Source organism: Hoplias malabaricus, chromosome 5, assembly GCF_029633855.1.
Source record: "Hoplias malabaricus isolate fHopMal1 chromosome 5, fHopMal1.hap1, whole genome shotgun sequence".
Classification (NCBI taxonomy): Eukaryota; Metazoa; Chordata; class Actinopteri; order Characiformes; family Erythrinidae; genus Hoplias; species Hoplias malabaricus.
Genome location: NC_089804.1, coordinates 19,465,384 through 19,486,335, shown reverse-complemented (window position 1 = coordinate 19,486,335; position 20,952 = coordinate 19,465,384). Strand labels below are relative to the sequence as shown.

Genomic DNA, 20,952 nt, shown 5'->3' with positions numbered 1-20,952 from the left:
GGTTCACCCTCAGATGTAACTTTATAGCTTTAACCTCGGATGCTGTTTCCCTCCTCGGCTCGAACTCACGGCTCTTTACGGAACGCTGTAAACTTGGAGGAATGCTCCTAAGCCTTTGGAGTTCTTATTCGTCTTAATCTGTGACAGAGGCCATAGATCAAACTCTTCTGTATAATCTCTCCTGCTCCGTCGCTGTGCTGTGGTTCTCGCAGAATGTTGAAGGCAAAGAATGTTTGTAGCCCTTAAGGTTTATTTTGGCCGTTTGTGGACACTGTTTCTTTATACGATAAAAAACAACGAAGCAGCACAGTTCCCGTCCCATCCCACATTTACTCTTCTGGGGGTTTTTAAATCACATTTAAATTATAATAAAAACAAAGCAGAACACATCTCACAAACCCTGCACCTTCAACAGAGATCGGTTTATTGAAGACAGGGACAGGAGAGAGTCCACAAGGGCAGGACATCGGTGTCACCTCAAGCCTCACACTGCTCTAGGAATTGCCCCCAGGGTTTTTACTCTACACAGGACCTCAGTTTTTTGCCTCATCTGAAGTACGGCGCTGTTAGTTCATCACTGTTTCCCACTGACTGCACCCAGGCGCTGAGATCTAAACAAACCACAGGGACAGCGCCCCCTGTTGGACCCACAAACACCACTTCAAGCACCACCCAAGGTTTCCCACGAGGAAGAGGAAGAGGAGGAGGACCTCACCCATCCTAATAGTGACCCAGATCTGCTGAGCTTCAGTGGATCTGCAGATTCTGAAGTTCAGGGGCTACTGCTGCTTCTACACTACCCACAGAATGTGAAAGACAGCTGAGGTCCTGGTTTTGTTGCCCTCCAGCTCAGTTACAGTTCAAAAAGTGTGTACGACCCTGTGTGGCCGTGTGTACAGTACTCACTGCTCCTCTGTTGTTCTTCAGCTCTCCGTGGCAGCTGAGAATGCGTGAGCTGTCGATCAGCATGTCTCTCTGGCTCTCCTCCAGGTAGAGCAGGCGCTCTTTATAGTAGCGGCACTCCGACTCGCCCGTCTGGGTGTTAATCTCGGCCACAATGCTCTGGATCATGTTGATCTGAGAGGGAGGGCAACAGAAAAGTTAAAGAACCCATAAACCTCTTACTGGTAAAGGCACTCTATACACATGGTTTACACACGTTCATCAATACAGATCAATACATGACCTTCACACCAGCTAATGTTAATGACCCTATGATTATATTGATCTGCCCCTGCAACAACTTAACCATTAACACCAGCAGTTTAAATATAGAGAACATTATATAATGAAGTGTGAGAAAATACTTTAAAGGTGCACTAAGCAGTTTCAGTGCAGGGCCTGTTTATGTTGTTGTAGCTGACCTACCCACCCAACAGAGGTCACACATCTGGATTCCAGTCCAGATTGAAGACATGCGACCTCTAGTGGCCAAGTAGATCAACAACAACAAGCACTCAGGTCCAGAAAGGTCCAGAACGCACTTTTCCTGATGCAGACAGAGAGAGAGAGAGAGAGAGAGAGAGAGAGAGAGAGAGACAGACACAAAGAGAGAGAGACAGAGCACGAGACAGATACACAGAGAGAGAGACACAGACAGAGAGAGAGAGAGAGAGAGAGAGCGAGCAAGACAGACAGAGAGAGAGAGAGAGACAGAGAGAGAGAGAGACAGGGGGTAGGGTGGGGGGTTGTTTTTGTGGTTCTACTAACTGCTTCGTCCAGGTGTTGGCGGTCCGGGTGGTCGTTGGGCGTGTGTTTGAGGATCTCCCGCAGCAGCAGCGGGTATTTGACCAATCGGCTGCGAGGGATGTCCAGAAAGTTCCACAGGTCCAGTTTGCGACTGAAGGGGGACTCGAGGCAGCGCTGAAGGAAGTCATGAACGCGGTGGTCCTGCTTCTTATGGTCCAGCAGGGCTTTGGCTGCCACCTGGTTACTGCAGTAGCTGTTGTAGGAGTCCAGACAGGGCAACTGCAAGAAGAACGACACCAAAAGATAAGTCCATTTTATTTCTGATTCAGACACGGAATGTGTTCTCACAGTGGGGCTCATTTACAGGACAGGGATGTGAAAGGATCACTCAGCTGCATCTGTAACAGATCGTCATTCTCCAAAGTAAAACCCTGTATCTCCGTGTTTGTGGGGGTTTAGTTACTGCATCATTTGAACACAGCAGCTGTCCTTCACTGTGTGAAAACTTAATGAAGAATGGACCAATAGAAACACTCCTACATTAATAACATCTTTTTACACTGACTTCCACTCAGGGTTTTTTTTCTCCTGAAACACTACTGATTCAGAGATGTTTTCCTTTGGACACACCACACGTTCTTTTAAAGATACACGGCTTTCACACCGTGTGCCTGTAGACGACTGGACTGTCGCCGAGTTTGATGTCGACAGCCCTCAGAAACCTGCAGCTACACCTTTCCCCTCCATAAGCCCAGGCCTGCCTCTCTCAGAACTCTGAAGAATGCTACAGGACTCGTGTCAGCAGGCAACAGCCACAGCCCTGCACCCAGGAGCAGCTGTGCATTCCTCCTGCAGGTCGAGGAGGAGGAGGATGCTGTCAGAGAAACTATTCACGGCAGTGAGTGATGGAGACGTGCTCTGGGGAGGAAGGGCTCCGATAGGCCGTTTTCTCTATAAGATCAGAACCAGAAACCCTTTTCCACATTTGTAAATGGCCGCCGTCTTGTTTTGCTGCCCTGGATTACGCCTCAGGGAAAGAGCGGAGCTAAACATGTACGGACCGAGGGGAGGAACGTTCTGAAAAGGTACACGCTTCATCAAACCCTTTAAGATTTAAGAGAAGATAAGATAAGACCAGGTAAGACCAGGCGAGTGTATAGTGTTTAGAGCATATTTCTTACACACAGGTGGTTCAAATGCTTTACGACATCCAAAGAAACAATGAAACGCAATCAAGGATTAGTTTTACCAAAATAAAAGTGATTTAAAAACTATTTAAATAGTGTAATAATGGTAAAGACTTCGGTAAAATTAATCAAAAATATATCAGTAAAAGCATTAGAACATTTCCGTAGATCTGGCACCTCACAGAGGCCTTTGAACAGACACAGTCCACAGAGTCAAATGTACTCTCTTTGTTTTTGGGCCGTTCTTGGGCCGTTCTTGGTCCAGTTTGGACACATCATTCAATGTCTTTTTTAAATTATTTTCTATGTTGTAAATTAATGTGGAAGACATTAAAACTATGAAGGAACACAGATGGAATTATGTCATTAAAAATGTTTTTGAATGGTAGTGTAGCTACAATTAAATTAATAAAATAATACACAATAAATTAAAAAACACACTATAGAAGTGACGCAAGAGCGAATGCACTATTACAGAGAACATACAGTGAACAGTATTTTAAACTGAGCTATAAATATGACGTATATTACTTCAATTAAAAAGGATTTGGCTACAGAAGTGCTATTAAACATAAAAAACAAGAGTAAATTACATTTTCAACAACAGCATCAGTACGATTCACACTGATGAAGGCATGAGCTGTTCAAATGGTCAATAACTAGATCATTACTAAGAGACGCAGTAACACAGGGCTCAGTCCAGATGAGAAATAAAGAGAAAGGGTCCTAATGAGTGCATATAAACGTACTGATTAAGGCTGTAGTTCAGCACAGATCAGTCGGCAGGGGATGGGGAGACTTTATAAAACCTTCAGAATGTGTGAACTCAAGCCTTTAACCATCTGAACTTTCTGGCTCTGAAACCTGACCAAAGCAAGTTGGAGAAGTGATGAGACTCCCCCCGTCCCTCCTCCTTCTCCACATCCCGCTGCTTCTTCGAGGTGAAGCGCTATTGTGAAATGTTTATGAGGGTTATGTAACCTCCACTTGATGGATCTGCTCAGAGCAAAGGTTCGCTGGAAGAACCTCCTCTCGCAGGGATGAGGGCTGAAGTAAACACTCTGAGGAGGACCCAGTGTCCTGTCCTGTCCTCGGCATTGTTCCTCCACGCTGCCTTTAGGGTAAACAGGAAAAGACGTGCAGGGGAGCACCGTCTCTCCTTCAATAACAACTCGCCGAAGACATGGGCACCTTCCTGGAGTTCGGTCCACGACGATGAGAAGCAGAAGGGGCTGTGGAATAAGGGCTGCGTCTCCGGGTTCAACACCAAAGAGAAGGATTTTCTTGTAAAGGGCTGATGGATGGACTGATATCACTGAGGTCAGTGTGTGTCACCTTCAGCACGTGGTGATGTATAGCAGCTTCTTCTAGTCCACAGCATCACAAAACCACTAGGGCCATGTTCACTGGGTCAGATACAACTCAGGCTCCAGGCAAAGGCCAAAGGGTCAGACAGCTAAGAGCTGATGGACTTGATTTTCAGTGACCTCTCTCTTAAAAGGAGCCCACACACACCACCACCTCGTAAAATCATAAAAGAGCTGAGAGAGAGAGAGAGAGAGAGAGACAAAGAGAGAGACAGAGAGAGACAGAGAAAGACAAAGAAAGAGAGACAGAGAAAGAGAGAGAGAGACAGAGAGAGAGAGAGAGAGAGAGAGACAATCTCTGATTGCGATGTTCCTGATGAACTCTACAACTTTTAATTCTAATTGTTTTCTGCAAATGAAGGTCCTGGGCTGAGAGTATAACCAAGACCAAGTAGATCTGGCTTTAACTCTTGAGCGCTGAGTGTAGACCCTGGACAGTCATGTCCACAACACAAGTGTCCATCCAGGGTGTGTTCCTGCCCTGTACCCAGGCTCCGAATAGGCTCCGAACCCACTGCCGCCCTGAACTGGATAAGGGTTACAGACAATGAATGAATGAATGAATGAACTGTTCATCTGTCTGCACTAGTAACTAACGACGGAGTCCGTTTTATTTACGACTAATGCACTGCTTATTCCAATCTCTGATATTCCAGGAGTGATTTCATGACTTGGAGGAGATCGCCCTACATTTCTTGATGGAGTGCTTGGAGAATGGTCACATAAACACAGGAAGAGTGCTCCATTAAAGAAAACATCCAGCCCAGAGCAGCCTGAAAAGCTTTGCCTTCAAAACACTGCTGCTCTGCCGTGCATCTTCTGGACTAAAAACAAACCATGTAAACAAACCACGGAAAAAAGAAAAAAGTGGAGGCAGAGAGCTCGTTGTTTAAGAGCCAGAACCAGAGCGTGGGGCGGGGAGTGAAAGGCCAGTGGGTTGGTGCTGCAGCGCCCACAAATGCAAACAAAGCCCCACCACCGCCATGAACAGGAACATTCGACAGGACAGAGCTGTTAAGTGAGATTAATAGAGCTGTGTTCTGAAAGGAGAGAGCACCCCCCGACTCTCATCTTTTTAACCCCACACAGAGAGGAGGGCTTGTTTGGAAAAGCCCTTATCAGCAGCTTTTTAAGTTCCTGGTTAAAGGACATCAGAGGGTTGTAATGCGTGGACGTTCAGGACGATATGTAAACTGACATCAATCTCCTGGCGGGTTTGGCTCTGTTACACACTCGGACACTGCTGATGTGTGCTCCGGATTCCTACTGACCCCTTGATAACGCTGCATGAACAAGCACAAGAGCTGAAACATCCGCACCACGTCTGTCCCGTCCTCCCACACTCTCAGCTCCGGGAGACGGTCCTGCTCCCCCTCATCAGCACCGAGTCAAAACCTCCATGCTGGCTGTACCAAGGCCCACTGTGGGCTGTTCGAAACGTGTGGGAGGTAAATAGACGGGGGGATGATAGGAGTGTGTGTGTGTGTGAGAGAGAGAGAGAGAGAGAGAGTGTGTGTATGTGTGTGTGCAAGTCCTTTTGTGAAGAATTCCCCACATTTTAAAGTAACACTTCGAAGTTTCATCATTGTTTACATCACTCGAGTTGTTGGGGAGGAGCTTAAAGAGCCATGGTTGTGAGTTTCCGACACTTTCCAGTGGTTATTGATGTATAAAAACTGTCAACCTCTCTCCATTTTCATACATAACTAAGGAGTAAATAAAGGACTGCGAGTCTGATTTGTTGACACACTGCTTCTTTGAAACGTGTCTTACCCAGTTCACTAAAATGTGGCCCACGTGGTCCGTGGATCCGTCTGGTTTCCTGGCCTCTCGGAGTCGACTGAGCAGGTCTGCAGAGACAGAAAGAGACACACAAAAAGAGAAGCTCACACACTCTGAGAAACTCACAGGCCGCTCTAAAAGTAACACAACACATGTCTTTAACTAAAGCCATGTAGCACTCTCCAAACAGAAGGGCCGACGCTCACCTTCGTGCAGTGGGATGAGGGAGTCCAGGGTGCCGAATATCTGGTTGAGCTCGTGCTCGGTCATTATGGACAGCTTCAACATGGGGTCATGGTACGCCTGCGGTGACATCACACAGATATAAGATTCACGACCCAGAAAAACCTCTTCAACTGAGGGTCAGCTTTGACCTCAAAAAAACAGAGTGAGGAACGCTGAGGAAAAAACTCTTAGTTTGTTTTACAGCCGTTTCCAAGGGAACTAACTATATGCTTCAGTATATCAGAGTCAGACAAACGTGTGTAAGGGTCTCCTCTCATGTGCCACACGGCCCCCTGCGGGGAATCGGAGGGTAATCGGAGCCAGGCTTTCCACAGGAGGGGTTAAAACTGGGTGTTTACACGGCGCGGGAAGTACGACAGAGTTTTAGGGCCATGGTACTGAATAATAATAATAATCTGAGAATAATTCTGAGAAAAAAGTGAGAATATCTATTATAATATTTAGACAGAGAGAGTTCCAGTGTAACGGGAAAAGCTTACCTTCTTGGCCAGTTTAAGGTCCTCAATCAGGTCCTGCTCACCCTGAGACAGCTCAAAAATGGCCTATAAAGGGGGGGTGAGGGGGGGAGAGAGAGAGAGAGAGAGAGAGAGAGAGAGAGAGAGAGAGAGATTTAATTTCAGATTTAAAGTCAAAATCAAAAATATTTTACTGAATTTCCAAGTGAGTTACTTAAAGCAACACTAGGTAAGGTCTGGTATTTTTGCTCCTGGGCTCCCCCTGCAGTTAAGGATAATTCACTTTTACAGCACTGCCCTGAAATTGAGAGGGAGAAGATGGTTCTTTCCCAACCACCTTTATAAGTTACATAGTGCAGTTTCTGCAGTGCTGAGTCCAGAGTTCTGTTCTTCCTGTTACAGCTCAGTGGAGCATCACAATGATTTTGAAGCTGTAATTTCTGGTCAAAATCCTACCTAGTGTTGCTTTAAGATACATGTGCATTGTGACATGACAAACGTATATAAGCATCCTTAACTTCAATGCAACCCAGTGCTTTTCACACAAACACCACGAGAATTTCTGACAAATCCACGCCTTCATCCACAGCGAGAACCAACACTACAGCAGTCACTCTTTAGCTGAGGGGAGCACAACTGAACTGAGCTTACAGTCCTCTCTATAATCTCTCAGTTCTGCCCTTTCAGAGCGACCCTCTACAGGACCCTAGTGGGACCCTCCGTCCCACCTCTCAGGCACTCTGTATGTCCCCACTAACAGCTGCTCTCTGTTATCCACACCATGTCCCGGAGCCTTTGAAGTCTGTGTGGCTGCAGAGACAGAGAAACTTAATGTGGGAGATCAGGGGGAGGCCGTGTTTCACACAGGGATCACTAATTTTTTACAAGCGGAAAACCAGTGGCCAGCACTTGGACGTCTACCGCTGCCTGACTGAAAAACGAGGGAGCAATGAGGGAAGCCCATCCCCCTCCACCCCTCCGTCAGATGCTCTCCATGTGAACTCGCTTGTACAGAGATTACAGAACCGGAGCCGAGGTGAGGGCCAGCATCTGCCTCCCAGTTACACACAGGACACCGCCTGTTTCTCCAGAGGAAAGTTCAGAAAATTAATTTAGTTAAATAATCTACAGACAAAATAACATCCATCACAGAGTTCTGATCCAGTTCTCTCTGAACACTCACTATCATCAGATAAATCCGCTCGGGGAAGCGACGTAAAACAACCCACGTTACAAAAATGTTCTGCAGTTTTACATTTCCACCAGAGAGGTCGCCATTTCCCTAAACTCACCAATGCTCTAAAGGAAAATATTTAATTCACCGCCGCCAGGCGTCTCCTTTGTGACGAGAAGCAGAACGATTCCTGAGAAATAAAGTTGTGTTTTGCAGCAGATTAAAGGAGTAGATTTATAACCCAAAGTATAAACAGCAGAATAAACAGCTGTGAAATAATCAGCACTAAAATCACCAGCGTCTCAAACGTACACATCACATCCTGTGGTCACAAGCACAAACAGATACACAGTGATTACAAAGAAAAATATCAAGCAGAGGAGTGTTAGTGATAGTCAAACAAGTGTTAGTGATTAACCCCTTCACACCGGGGGCAAAAACCCCTCACACCGTGCCAGGGCCCCCTCATACCAGGGGCAAAGACCCTCTCACACCGAGCCAGGACCCCTTTCACACTGGGGGCAAAGACCCTCTCACACCGGGCCAGGACCCCCTCACACCGGGCCAGGGCCCCCTTCACACTGGGCCAGGGCCCCCTTCACACCGGGCCAGGGCCCCCTTCACACTGGGCCAGGGCCCCCTTCACACTGGGCCAGGGCCCCCTTCACACCGGGGGCAAAGACCCCTCACACCGGGCCAGGACCCCCTCACACCGGGGGCAAAGACCCCTCACACCGGGCCAGGACCCCCTCACACAGGGGGCAAAGACCCCTCACACCGGGCCAGGACCCCCTCACACCAGGCCAGAGCCCGCTTTACACCAGGGGCAAAGACCCCTCACACCGGGCCAGGACCCCCTCACACCGGGCCAGGACTAACCGCTGAATCTTCACTGCGTCCTCTTACCTCCTGCCTTTTGATCTCTTTGGAGGACAGCATCTGTCCCAGGCCGACGTCGAAGGTTTCGCTCCAGAGTTTGCTGTCTCGCCGCTTGGTGATGGCCGGCGGTGCTTGTCTGCTCCATGGCCGAGGAGGAAGGATCTCAGCCCTGCTCTCACTGCGGAAACTGATGGAGCGCTGGAGGACAAGACAAACACACAACAGTTCGACCATTAGGATCACGAATCAGTTTCAGTGATAAAATGCAAAGCATCATGAACTCTTTAGTATAAATCTTTTATTCTGGGGCAAGTACACGGACACATACCAGAACAGAACAGACGTAAAGCATTATGTAATCTGAGTTCTGAAAAGCTTGAGAATTATATTTTGGCCGCAACTCTTCACATTGACACGTCATGAAGCGCTAATGCTAACTGACGCTAACTGAACACTTGGTTCTGTATGAGATTTATTTCCAAACGCTGAATTGAGAAGTGCGCTGAATCCTTTCACAGACGACACTGACAATGTCCCCATGCCCTGAAAAACCAATGTGGAAAAACTGTTCAGAGCAAGATCAACAAATATTAGCATCATCACTAATGCAGCTGTGTGTCCAACTGTGATAATGTAACAGACAGAAAGACAAAAGGCATTTAGGGCAGTTTAGTGAGAGCTCGGGCTGATGTTTTGGAAACTGAGCCATCGATCCAGAGCGACCCGCTCCCGGGGCAAAGCCCTGAACTGGGACAAACCTGTCTACGTTACCAGAGGGCTGTGTAGAGATTGTGGCGGCTGTAGACAGGGGACAGACTCCTGAATTGCTCCAGAATTTACGAGGGAATGAAGCACTGTGGGAACTTCCAGGTAAAGAGTTCCCACATTTCAGTAATGGGTTAAAATCTATTTTCTCTGGTTCACTTTTAAATCTATACCTACACAGATATGTTTCATAACTGAAGCCAACTGGAGCTAACGTACTAGCTTCATGTGGTCCATCAGCTATAAGCTCTTTAGTTCTGTTTCTTAATGAAGCGTCTGTGACCTGCTTTGGTCCAAACCCCACGAGCCCCACAGCAGTGTTCTCCCACTGTGTAAACAGCCCTGTTCAGAACGCCCGCTTTCAGCACCTGTTCCTTTAAATGATAATGAGCCGTTCTCTGTTCACCCCGACCCCGAGCGCACAGCAGTGAGGAGCGAGGAGCAGAAGCTCTGGTTTTTAGCCGTTTTCACTCTGTTCTCTTTCTTCTCCGTTTGTACTCAGTGCTTGTTGTGTCTGTTTTGCTGAGTTTAACCTCGTCTTTGCGCTTTAACATAAACGCAGGTCCAGCGCTGTGATTGGATAGACTCAGACGAGGGGGCGGGGCCATTCTAAAGACTCTGTATAGACATCAGAATCCAAGCTGCATCAGAATGCATTGTTTTATTCTGTTTTCTGACTGTGTGTTGGTGGTTTGCAGATCCACACATTGATGTACACATGCACTAAACAAGTAATTCATTTTATATAGTAATTTTTGATAATATGCCTCCTTTTAATCAGCACTCACATGCCTCAGTGCACAGGCTGAGGGAGGAGTATAAACATCCAGTACTCGTCAGCTACAGCACAAAAGGAAAAAAAGCTCTGAACACAAACAGGTCTCGGCCGAACGCCTGTGTTTGGGATTAAGGCCAAATCTCTGTACAGTTGATTTCTTGTCAGACTACAGCCTTATAGCCGTCTATCAACATGCAGTGCCTGCTTCCTTTGGCCCTGCAGAACAATGGCGTGAGTGAGAGGCCGGTGAGAACCAGACAGAGTGAAAACAGGGGGAAAGCCTGTGAACCGGGCAATGAATCAGGGGCCTGTGCTCCAGTCACACTCAGCACACAGAGCTGCCCACTGGCCGACAGCCCCAGCTTGGCCTCCAGACACACTAAGCCAACCTCAGGCTGTCTCATTTCCTGCCCTGGGCCTTGGACTGGCTTTTCCCAGTTCCACACATTTCCAGTTCTGTCTGTCCTTTCGTTTTCTCATCCACGCTCCCCTCTTTCTGAGCCAGATGTGCTGGGACATGTCTACCTGCCTCCCCCGGCCCTCTCACTCACACAGTAACAGCTGCTACCATGGGTCTGGCCCAAGGGCTCCACCAGAAACATAACTCACGCCTCACCAACAAGTCACAGAGATTTAAATAATCCACAATCTCCATCTTGTAAAAGTGCCGTTTCCAAAATACAGATGCTTTTCGTTCAGTTTGCTGACATCTGCAGACGCTGCGCTGAACAAATCTTCCCCTCGTCCCACCCCACACCCTCCTCTGAGCGCTCTGAATGTTTAACCGTGAGTCGAAGGTGAAGCTGATGCCTGTTTTAAGATGGAAATGACTCTGTAGATCAGTAAGTGCCCTGAATAATAAGACTGTGACTGTACATTAAAGTCCACAGAGTCTAACTCTAGAAGAAATGCCATTCCACTAACGTCCTGCAAAGTGCTGTAAAAGTAAAGGAGACACAGGGACAGTGTTGTACACCTCACAGCTGCGGCGCAGGAGACCTGAGGGTTAAGAGATGTGTGTCGTACCTGCAGCGTTTGTCCGATGCGCTTCAGTGGCGCGGCTTTGACCGGAGGGATGAGATTAGCCAGAGACGTGACCCGAGACAGAGGCTTCACGCGCTTGTGGCTTGGCTCCTGTGAACACACATCACAATATCATCAGACACTCAGTCAAAGCCCAGCATGGCCTCGACACACGTCCAGTGCTGGAACGTCTCATCGGCAAACATCAGAAACACTGACAACAGGGAGGTGACGTAACATCATAGTCGTCTGAAGTAGAGCTGCGTTGGTTAAAGTCTGATGGTCATAGCCATGCTTTACATTTTCTATGATACACATTTACACACATTAACTCTTTCTGTCTCCAGTTGCAGTGCTTTAGCAGTCATCTATAGAGCTCAACACACTCAGAGGAGAACACTACCTACCAGCTCTTTGCTCTGGTTATCACTGCGATTAGGGACTGGAGGCATGGCCAAGAGTGTGTGTGTGTGTGTGTGTGTGCTCTAAGAACACCAGCCACAAACATCTCAGGCATCATCAAGAACCAAACCCACAATCACAGGACGACAGGGGGCCAATGCTTAAAGCCACACTAGGTAAGATTAGTCATGTTTACTCCTGGGCTCACTACACTTGCAGAGTGTAATTTACTTTCGCATTACTGTCTTAAAACAGATCCTGTAAAGTTACATAGTGCAGTTTCCTCAATGCTGAGCCCAGAGTACCAACTAGAGAGGCCCTATTCTCCTTATTCCAGCTCAGTGGAGTGTCACAGTGATTCTGAAGTTGTCATTTTAAGGTAGAAATACGACATAGTGTTGCTTTAAAACTGTTGGTGTTAGAGTCTGAGAGAAAAGAATCAGCAGTGTTCCTCAAACGTCCGCACTGTGTTTTGGTTCTGCCTCCACACTAAAGACGACTGATCTTTTCAGTAAATGAAAGTTATACAGTTTCTAACAGTGAATAATGAGGAAGTGTGTCACTGAGAAGTTTCAGGAGCTGCTATAACGGGTTCTGTCGTCTTCCTTCATGAAAGAGGAGACCACAAACCACCACCACCTCAGGCACAAGCTGCATGGAATTATAAACAGAAATAGACTCTACGCAGTGGCACACGTTCTCAGAATGGCATGGGATACCTTCTGTCTTCCAGTCTCCATCGACTGCTCAGTCCCCATGACTGCGAGGCTCACAGAGAGTGACCAGCAGCTCAGAGGAGATCTGTGATAAACTGCATCACCGGTCATTCTCCTTCGGCACCGTCATCCCTCCAGCGCTGAGAGAGCCCCGTCCGGCCAAACGCTGCCAGAGCCGTGAGACGGAGAAGCGGCATTCACAGCAAGGTCACGGATTCCTATCGGGACGCAGAGGAGCCAGACACAGCACAGACGAATCAAACCGGAGAAAACACACGTCACTGAAGAGCCCTGCTGTTAATCTCAGGCAGGGAATCCCAGGCTTTCTCAGTGTCCAGAGAGCTTCTATCTGTCCCTCTGCACACCTCTCTCTCTGTCTCTCTCTCTCTCCCTCTCTCTGTGTGTGACATCACTGCAGCTAAGAGCTGTATTCAGAAAGCAAGGGCAATTCCCAGCAAAACAATCTCAGGCTGCTACGGTAACTCCACACAACTCAGTTACCCCATGATTCATCAGGTTCCTGAAGATAAAGTACATTCTACTCTCACTGTCTTGTGGCTGTTGCAGAAAGAACACGCAGCGTCCGGCCCAAGTTTAACCTTCTCCAATGAACTATTTAGGAATCTGGGTGGAATAAGATCGTGTACAAGTCGCTTCCAAACACTGACAGCACCAATACACTGCGCAGAAGCATCCCTCCCTGGCCCCGAACCATTTACATAGGGCTCTGATCGAGTGAGGAAGCCTACAGTTCCCTCCTCTTCTGGGGCAGAGGGAGTAAAGGAACAAACACTCTCTCCTCCCTGAGGGGCTCTGGAAGACAGCAGCTGACACCCAACTGCTCCCTGGGTGCTGGAGATGGCTACCCACCGCTGTAAATGGGTGTGTGTGGGGGGAACGACCAGTCCTCCAGGCCACATTTTGTAGCATTGAGGACATTTTGGTGGTCCTCACATCTTCTAATGCCTTTCTACCACTGTACAATGACAATGAAAGCACCTTTATCATGTCCATAATCAGCAGTGCGACGCTCCCTCACGCTCCCTGTTGGAGGGGGAAAGCTCAGCCTGGTCTATTATTGTTTATATCGTAATTCTGTAAACTCTGATCACTTCAGTAATCATCAAAACAACTGGTCGGTTCAGAAGGACATTCCTGATAGGGTCTGAACTTTGGTCAACTTCTAAAACGCCAACAAAGACCCTCTCTTTGAGCAGAGGGGCATTAACCACTGACTGAACTCTGTTGTGTAATGAGTTTTAAAGCATTCTCTTAAACACTTCCCTATCTCCAGGAGCACATCATTGAGCTGTGAGGATGTTATCAGACGTTGTTTTCACTCCAGCAGCACAAACTGAGGCAGCTTCAGAGCTTCCGTTACGCACGAAAAAGAGCAGATCCTACATTTCATAACGTCGAGCGGCTGTAAAATAACACACCTCTGAACTCACAGCATGCCGTGTCTCAGCAGGACGCTGTCCAGAGACGAGCTGCACATTCACAGACCTCATAGGGAACATTAATGAGTGAATATCACACTCCTCTTTAACATTACATAACCCTCTCACTAACCCATCCTCCCAGCACCAAACCCTGACCCGATGATCGGCTACAGACTCCGCCTACCACTCACCAGAAAGACCAGCACCGGCTGCTGTGATTGGCTCCTCGGCATGTGATGTATGAAACCCTCTCTGTCTGAATCCGAGTCTCAGACTGTGTTTGGAACACTGCGGTTTCAGAACGGGGACAAGTTAACACACTAACACATGCGCGCGCACACACACACACACACACACACACACACACACACTAACAAGAGTGCGTTTTCTGAGAGCCATAATCCGACCCCAGTACAGTACAATGTTAAATTGATGAAATCCAGATGTGCTGTGATGTAAATGCACTTTAATCTGAATTCTTTAAATCGGTTTCAATCAGTTTCTAAAGAGAAAACGTGAGGCGATTCCAGGGTACGACTTCCAAACCGCAGTAGATTTATAAACAGCTGGAGCCGGCCAGGTTTCATCACGAGCAGAACTTCAGGCCCGTCAGGAAAGCGTCCCCGGCTCGAGAGGATGCCCGGAGCACACAGAGCCGACTGAAGACAGAGCGCGCTCTTCAGAGAACCTGAAACATTAGCCAGGTAAATTCATTTAACCCTCGGTGCTCACTGTAAAAGTCCAGCACACAGCTGTTATTTTACACTGTGGAGAATAAGGAAACCCTTCTACTAGGGGGTGGGTGTTCCTATGTGGGTTAATGGTATCATGCTCTGGGGAAAAAGCTAATGTAAGAAGGCTTTTAGAGGCTTGATTACATCATCCCTTAGAGCTCCTCAAGATCCGTCCACGCAGCATTGTCCGAGCTCCTCTGAATACGCGAGCTCCGTTCATGTGATCTGCTTTCCAAACTTCTGAGGCACACACACAGACACACACACAGACACAGAATGGCTTTGGTTTATTCACACACACGACCACGGGCCACGAGCACAACTATCCACCCTCCAGCCGGTTCTGGTCTGACCAGGACGTCCACTCAGCTCTGCTCAGTGACCGACACGCTTCCTAAAATAGAGCTGATGTAACTCTGAAGAACCTGTGTCAACACAACCACAGACAACCCACACATGACCCGCAGGCTCCTAGAAAAGCGTTGTATTCACCTGATTATGTCCATCCTTCAGAGTCCTCCCACAGGCTACGGGTCAAGGGTGCTTTCTACAGACACAGCTTTTCAAAGCTTTAAATTATATAAAAGAATTAAACAATGACGTTATTTAGCACAGAGTACCTTCTTCTTCTACGGTATTCTTTAAATAAAAATGTAAAATAAAAAGAGTATTAAAGAGAGCGGCACAATGGTGCCTCAGAAGAACACAGCGACCCGATTGGTTCTCCACTGCTGGTCTTTGCGCTGGTGAGTGCGCTTCAGGGCCCGGCCCAAGCCAGATTGGAGTAAGATGGTTGTGTCAGGAAGGGCATTGAGAGTAAAACCTGAGCCGAGCCGACTGTGCGGAGTGCAGGATCTGCTGTGGCGATCCCTCGGGAGCAGAAGAGATTGTAACAACAACAAACAACAGCGGGTCCATCACTCTCCAGGGACTAAACCAACATGAGGCATGTGCAACAACGTGTACAGACAAGGGCTCACACTCTCGCCCCAGCTGTTGTTTTGGAACGCTCGGTGTGGAGCCTGGTACCAAAGCCTGTTCTGGACCAACACCTCAGGCCAAGAGAACAAAACACAGCAGTCAGTTTCAATTTTAAACACACTCTGTCAACACAGCTCTCCGCCCGGCTGCACTCAGACGTACCACTTCCCACCAAGACTTCTGTGGAACGCTGCCTTGCCCGAGTTTTAAAGCCTGCAATAAAGCTCTGAGAGAAACAGGGGCACCTTCATTAACTCGTGTGTGGTCAAACCGGACTCACACCCATAAGAGCACGGCTCTAACGTGTCGACGAAAGAGTCTGAGAACAACACGGTAAAAATGCTTCAAAATCAGACCAAGTCAAACAAACACCGGCGTGGGACGGGATCCAGTCGCACCAAAGCCCTCCGTGTGGCGAGGAGGACCACAGGCAGGTTACCATGTGTGTTTTAAGGAGAGGTTTGGACTGGCCACGCTGTTATTAACATGAAAGCAAGGAGATGGATGGCCTTTCAGCAGCCCCCTTTCTGCTGAGAGAGGGAGTCTGGATCTCTGTGTGGGAACGGATGAATCACAGCAGCAGCTGAGTGGAACTCCACCAAAACGGCGATTAGCACGCGGGGAACCAGCAGCTGGGAACAAACCTCTTCCCTCACAAACCTGTCAGAGAAACTACGGGCTCCATCAACATCTAACACAAACCCTGGAGTTCAGAAAGGTCACAGAACATCCTTCCACGGCCCTGAAGACCTCGCTCACTGGAGGAAGTCGAGTCTGAGGCTGAGTAACGGGGCAGTCTGCACGCTCAGATGTTTCAGGGGATGCTATATTGGGTTTGGTGCTTCCTTTACAATAATAATAATAAAAGAGCCCTGATACGGTCTGAGAGGTCTGATTATAGCCAAGGGGAAGGAACATACGATCCTGTCTTTGCACAGTCATAACCTGAGCTCATATGTTTTTTATGCACAGCACGCCATGCCCTGACTCAGACTTTCAGCTTCTGACTCAAAACATCTCCAAAATAAACACCTCTCTATCTGCTGTCAGTGCCATGAGGGAGAGGTTCCACGTCCTGTCCTCTCAGCACACACAGAGACTATACTTCCACAGGTAGGGCCTCCTGAAGTTTCATTAACTCTGTGTTACCCTCCTGGGCTCCTCCTGAGGGACGGTCCACTGCAGAACTTCAGTCCTGAGGGATGTTCAGGAGCTGGGCAGTCAGGAGTCTGACCTCCAGGTGAGTGCCCACAGCCCCATGCAGCTACTTCCTCACTACTCCCTCTGAATGTAAATCCTGAACTCTAATTTCACGGCTGCAACATGGGCTCCCTGGGGGACGTCCTTTGAAGGCAGGTCCGGTTTGATCTCACACTGAATACCTGCTCCTCTCCTTCAGCTCCATGATGACATAGTTCAACTGCAGACGATCTGCGTGAAGCTCGACTTACGGGGGGTTTACAGCCCATTCTTTAGGGGCAGCTGGGCTCCGGGCCCGAGTCCCAGTGTAAAGTGATATGGTGATCAGAGACGGGGCCCTGTGGAGGACTCTGCCGTGATCTAATGACAAAGCCACATGCTCAGACAGACATGAGCAAGCTGTGACGCTCTCATCCACCATTCATCAGCGCATCGAGTCACCAAACAAAAGGGCTCCCACAACGCCACGGGCCTTAGTCAGGGCTCTGAACCCAGACACAAGGCTGTTTTCTGTTTTCTCTGCTCACGATTTCAGGATTCATTCTTCCTGTGTGCGTGGGGTTTGTGTTGTCATTTACTACTGTTTTGGCAAATTAGGGAGAACCAAGAGCTGGAGTAAACATGTGTCCTGAGGGCAGACAGAGTAACTGCATATAATCCTCTGTTCTGTATCTGATTTTCTAAAGAAACTGGTCTGTCTTCTCATCAAGTCTCCCTCAGTTACACGCCTCTCTCTCTCTTTCTCCTCAGAGTCGCTAGCCTTGTTCTCTTCGCTCAGGAGCCAATGACGGACTAGATCCTGCCCTCACGTCAGACCAGGGCCAGAGCTGAAGACAGAGGCTCTGAGTTGAGAGTGAGACCGAAAGAGAGAGACGTGTAACTGAGGGAGACGCGATGTGGTTCTTTATTGACGTCAGGTACAGAACGGAGGCTTAAACACAGAGACGTTCTGTTGTAACTTAAACAAACGACCGTTTTCTTCTTTCTAATTTGATTTGAGTTAAAAATTCAGAAGGTTTGTCCTCTATGAGACGCCACGGCTTTTCTGACACTGAATACGTGTCATTTACAGAAACACCCAGTTGCTATGTTTTATGTGAAGTTCCAGCTGCTGTTACAATAAAAGAAAGTGGGTCAACACTGTCCTGTCCAGCTCCCGAGAGCCTTATCTCTGACCACTGTCATCTCTCATCTGCTATTTGCTCGCGCCTTAAACAGCGCTCATTACACCTTCAGCACCAGGGCTCTGCTGATCCATCAATAATCCACACAGATCAATCAGCCCATCACAGCACGTCCAATGTGCAGATAGTGACATACTGACAAACGAAGGCTTCACAAAGGTCCTCCTCTGAAACAGACCCAATCCACAGTAACTTCACAGTGCAGTCGTCAGCCGGACCCGTCCTGAACCGCCCTACACACTGCCTTTCAGGTCCAGTGAGGATGTAGAGGAAGCACGCTTCACGCACAACCCTCCAAACAGAGCCGGCCCACAGAGGAAAAACAACCAGCCAAAACTTTCCAGCAGTGGAAAGCCCGTCCGCTCTCTCGGTTCTGAACCGACTTTCCTCTGGGACACACATCAGTGCCAACAGCAGAAAGTTCATCGCTCAGTAAAAACCAGCAAACCATCTTCATCATCACAATCAATAATTATCATCATCATCATCAATGTCATAAACACCCTCATTGCTTTTAAAACACTACTGTCCCCATCACCCCACACCGCCGTACACCTCACAAATCAACACCGCGATGCTGAGCCTCAGTATCGCTCACACCGCCCCACAGCCGAGCTCCTGCAGCCTACCTCGGGCTCCTTGGCGGCGGCGTTGACGGGCTGCAGCTCCAGTGAGCAGCCGGCTCTCTTCACCACCACGTACAGCGGGTAATCCTCGGCCACCATGCTGTCGCTCTCGCCGGCGGGAGGAGCGGCTGAGGGGAAGGCGCAAACGAAGCGCCCGGCCACGGAGCCCGCCAGCGCTGCTGCAGAGGCTACAGAGACCCGGAGAGCGCCAGCGCCACAGAGACCCAGCGCACCACGCCGGCGCAGACAGCACGGACACCCAGCGCACCACGCTGACAAGAGCACACTGATACCCTGAGAAAAAATCAACCTCTCTCTCTCTCTGTCTCTCTCTCCTTTCGCTCTCCTTCCTCTCTCTGTCTCTCTCTCCTTTCGCTCTCCTTCCTCTCTCTCTCTCTCTCTCCTTTCGCTCTCCTTCCTCTCTCTCTCTCTCTCCTTTCGCTCTCCTTCCTCTCTCTCTCTCCCCTCCTTTATTTTTTTTCTCTCTTTCTCTCTCTCTCTCTCCTTCCTCTCTCCCTCTCTCCCTCTCTGATTTTTTTTTACTGAGCTACAATTTGCCAGTTTTTCCTACAAGCCCCGCCCTCCTGAGAGAGTGCACAGTAGTTCACTGGAACTCCAGAACGGCAGTCCTGCTTCTAGACCGCCCCTGACCAACTAGTGTCCAATAACAGCGTTTAAAGGCGGGGCTTGAATGAGAATTTGGCCAATCCTGGCGCAGGACGACTGGTCTGCCGGAATATGGGTGGAAACCAGGTAGGGGTGAGCCGCAATACCGGTGAGACCTGTGTGGAAACGAGTGGGAACCGCTGGGAGGAGAAAAAGTACGCCGCCCGCTGGAGAAAACTCTCCTCCTCCACATTGAGGGACACAGCTCTGTGGGCTCCTACTTCCCTCTGACCCCCTCAGGCTTCTCCAGTCCTCTCCTCTGACCAAGAAACACCACAGTTCTACAGATAACCCCTTCACATCACATAACTTCAGCACAGATTCTTACACTTATATAGTGCCTTTCTAGATTCCCAAAGACACTCTACAATCAACAGTGCACAGAACACCATTCCTTCCTGGAATCACTGGGCACAAGACAGGAACACACACTGGAGGGGGCACCAGTCCTTCACAGGGCGACACACACTCACACCTACGGACACTTTTGAGTCTCGAATCCACCTACCAACATGTGTTTTTGGAGCATGGGAGGAAACCCACGCAGACACAAGGAGAACACACCACACTCCTCACAGACAGTCACCTGGAGGAAACCCACGCAAACACAGGGAGAACACACCACACTCCTCACAGACAGTCACCCGGAGTGGGACTCGAACCCACAACCTCCGGGACCCTAGAGCTGTGACAGAGACACTCCCTACAGTGGCACCTATAACAATAATATAAAAGCCTAATAAAAAACAAAACACTATTTAAAAAAAATCCACATAACAGCTCAAGACAGATGGAGAGAGAGAGACAGAGAGAGGGGAGGATGAAACATAGAAGAGAAAGTGACCATACAACTGGAAAAATGGAAAGAAAGGGAGAGTGTAAGAGAGAGAGACAGCAAGGGATGAAGGTAAACAGTGTGTGTGTGTGTGTGTGTGTTTGTTTGTCTAAACCTATTCATGCCGTGCTACCAATTTGTTCCCAGAAGCCTCCTGTGCTCTGCCTCAGGGTCCGTCTCAGAGCCAGGTCTGACTGTGTGTGTGTGTGTGTGTGTATTTTGTGATTGGCTGTTGGAGGCAGCAGAATAATAACCAGCCCTTCCCACCTCGACAGGCACGGGGGGCTCACACTCCCGCCGCCAGCGGAGCAGGAAATTAGACCCAGATTTAGGAGACTTTGTTCTGGCCTAAGGTTCCTGCGATTGTGCAGCTTTAAGGTTCAGGGAAATGTGCTGCTGCTGCTGCTGAGTTGTGTATGTGTGTGTGTGTGTGTGTGTGTGTGTGTGTATGTGTGTGCTAGCTTTGAAACTCGCTCTGTGACCTGTCAGTCATGTCATGGACAACAGGGCTGCTTTCAGTGTTGAGGGGGAAGGGGGTGGCGGGGTGCCACACACTCACTCAGTCACTCAGTCACACACAGACACCTAAAGATAATTTAGCAAGGCTAATCAGTGTGTGTGTTTAGACTGTGGGGGGGGGGGGGGAAGCATAGCAACCAGAGGAAACCCACAAAGACACAGGGAGAACACAGCACTCTCCTCACAGACATGAGGAGGACAGCTAAATAATACATTTATCTTACATTGTTTTATCGCTGGGTATTTTAATAATTTATCGTATATGAATTATTATAAATGAGTGTCATCTGAATGTACTCTGA

The 20,952-nt window shown here is 48.6% G+C and overlaps 1 protein-coding gene across 5 annotated transcripts in view; it reads right to left on the bottom strand.

The window, feature by feature from the left end:
• The window catches only part of arhgef3 (Rho guanine nucleotide exchange factor (GEF) 3), a 79,589-nt gene that overhangs the window by 4,928 nt on the left and 53,709 nt on the right, over positions 1-20,952 (bottom strand). For 3 of the 5 annotated variants that reach the window (XM_066671766.1, XM_066671769.1, XM_066671770.1), the window contains 7 exons: positions 11,349-11,456; positions 8,807-8,977; positions 6,751-6,813; positions 6,232-6,328; positions 6,017-6,093; positions 1,711-1,968; positions 907-1,077 (listed from right to left, as the gene is read on the bottom strand). In XM_066671766.1, the coding sequence (XP_066527863.1) occupies positions 907-1,077; positions 1,711-1,968; positions 6,017-6,093; positions 6,232-6,328; positions 6,751-6,813; positions 8,807-8,977; positions 11,349-11,456 (945 nt within the window). Of the gene's footprint in view, positions 1-906; positions 1,078-1,710; positions 1,969-6,016; positions 6,094-6,231; positions 6,329-6,750; positions 6,814-8,806; positions 8,978-11,348; positions 11,457-12,466; positions 12,595-18,633; positions 19,054-20,952 lie in introns of those variants that run through there. The other 2 variants (XM_066671768.1, XM_066671767.1) reach the window with 2 other exon arrangements.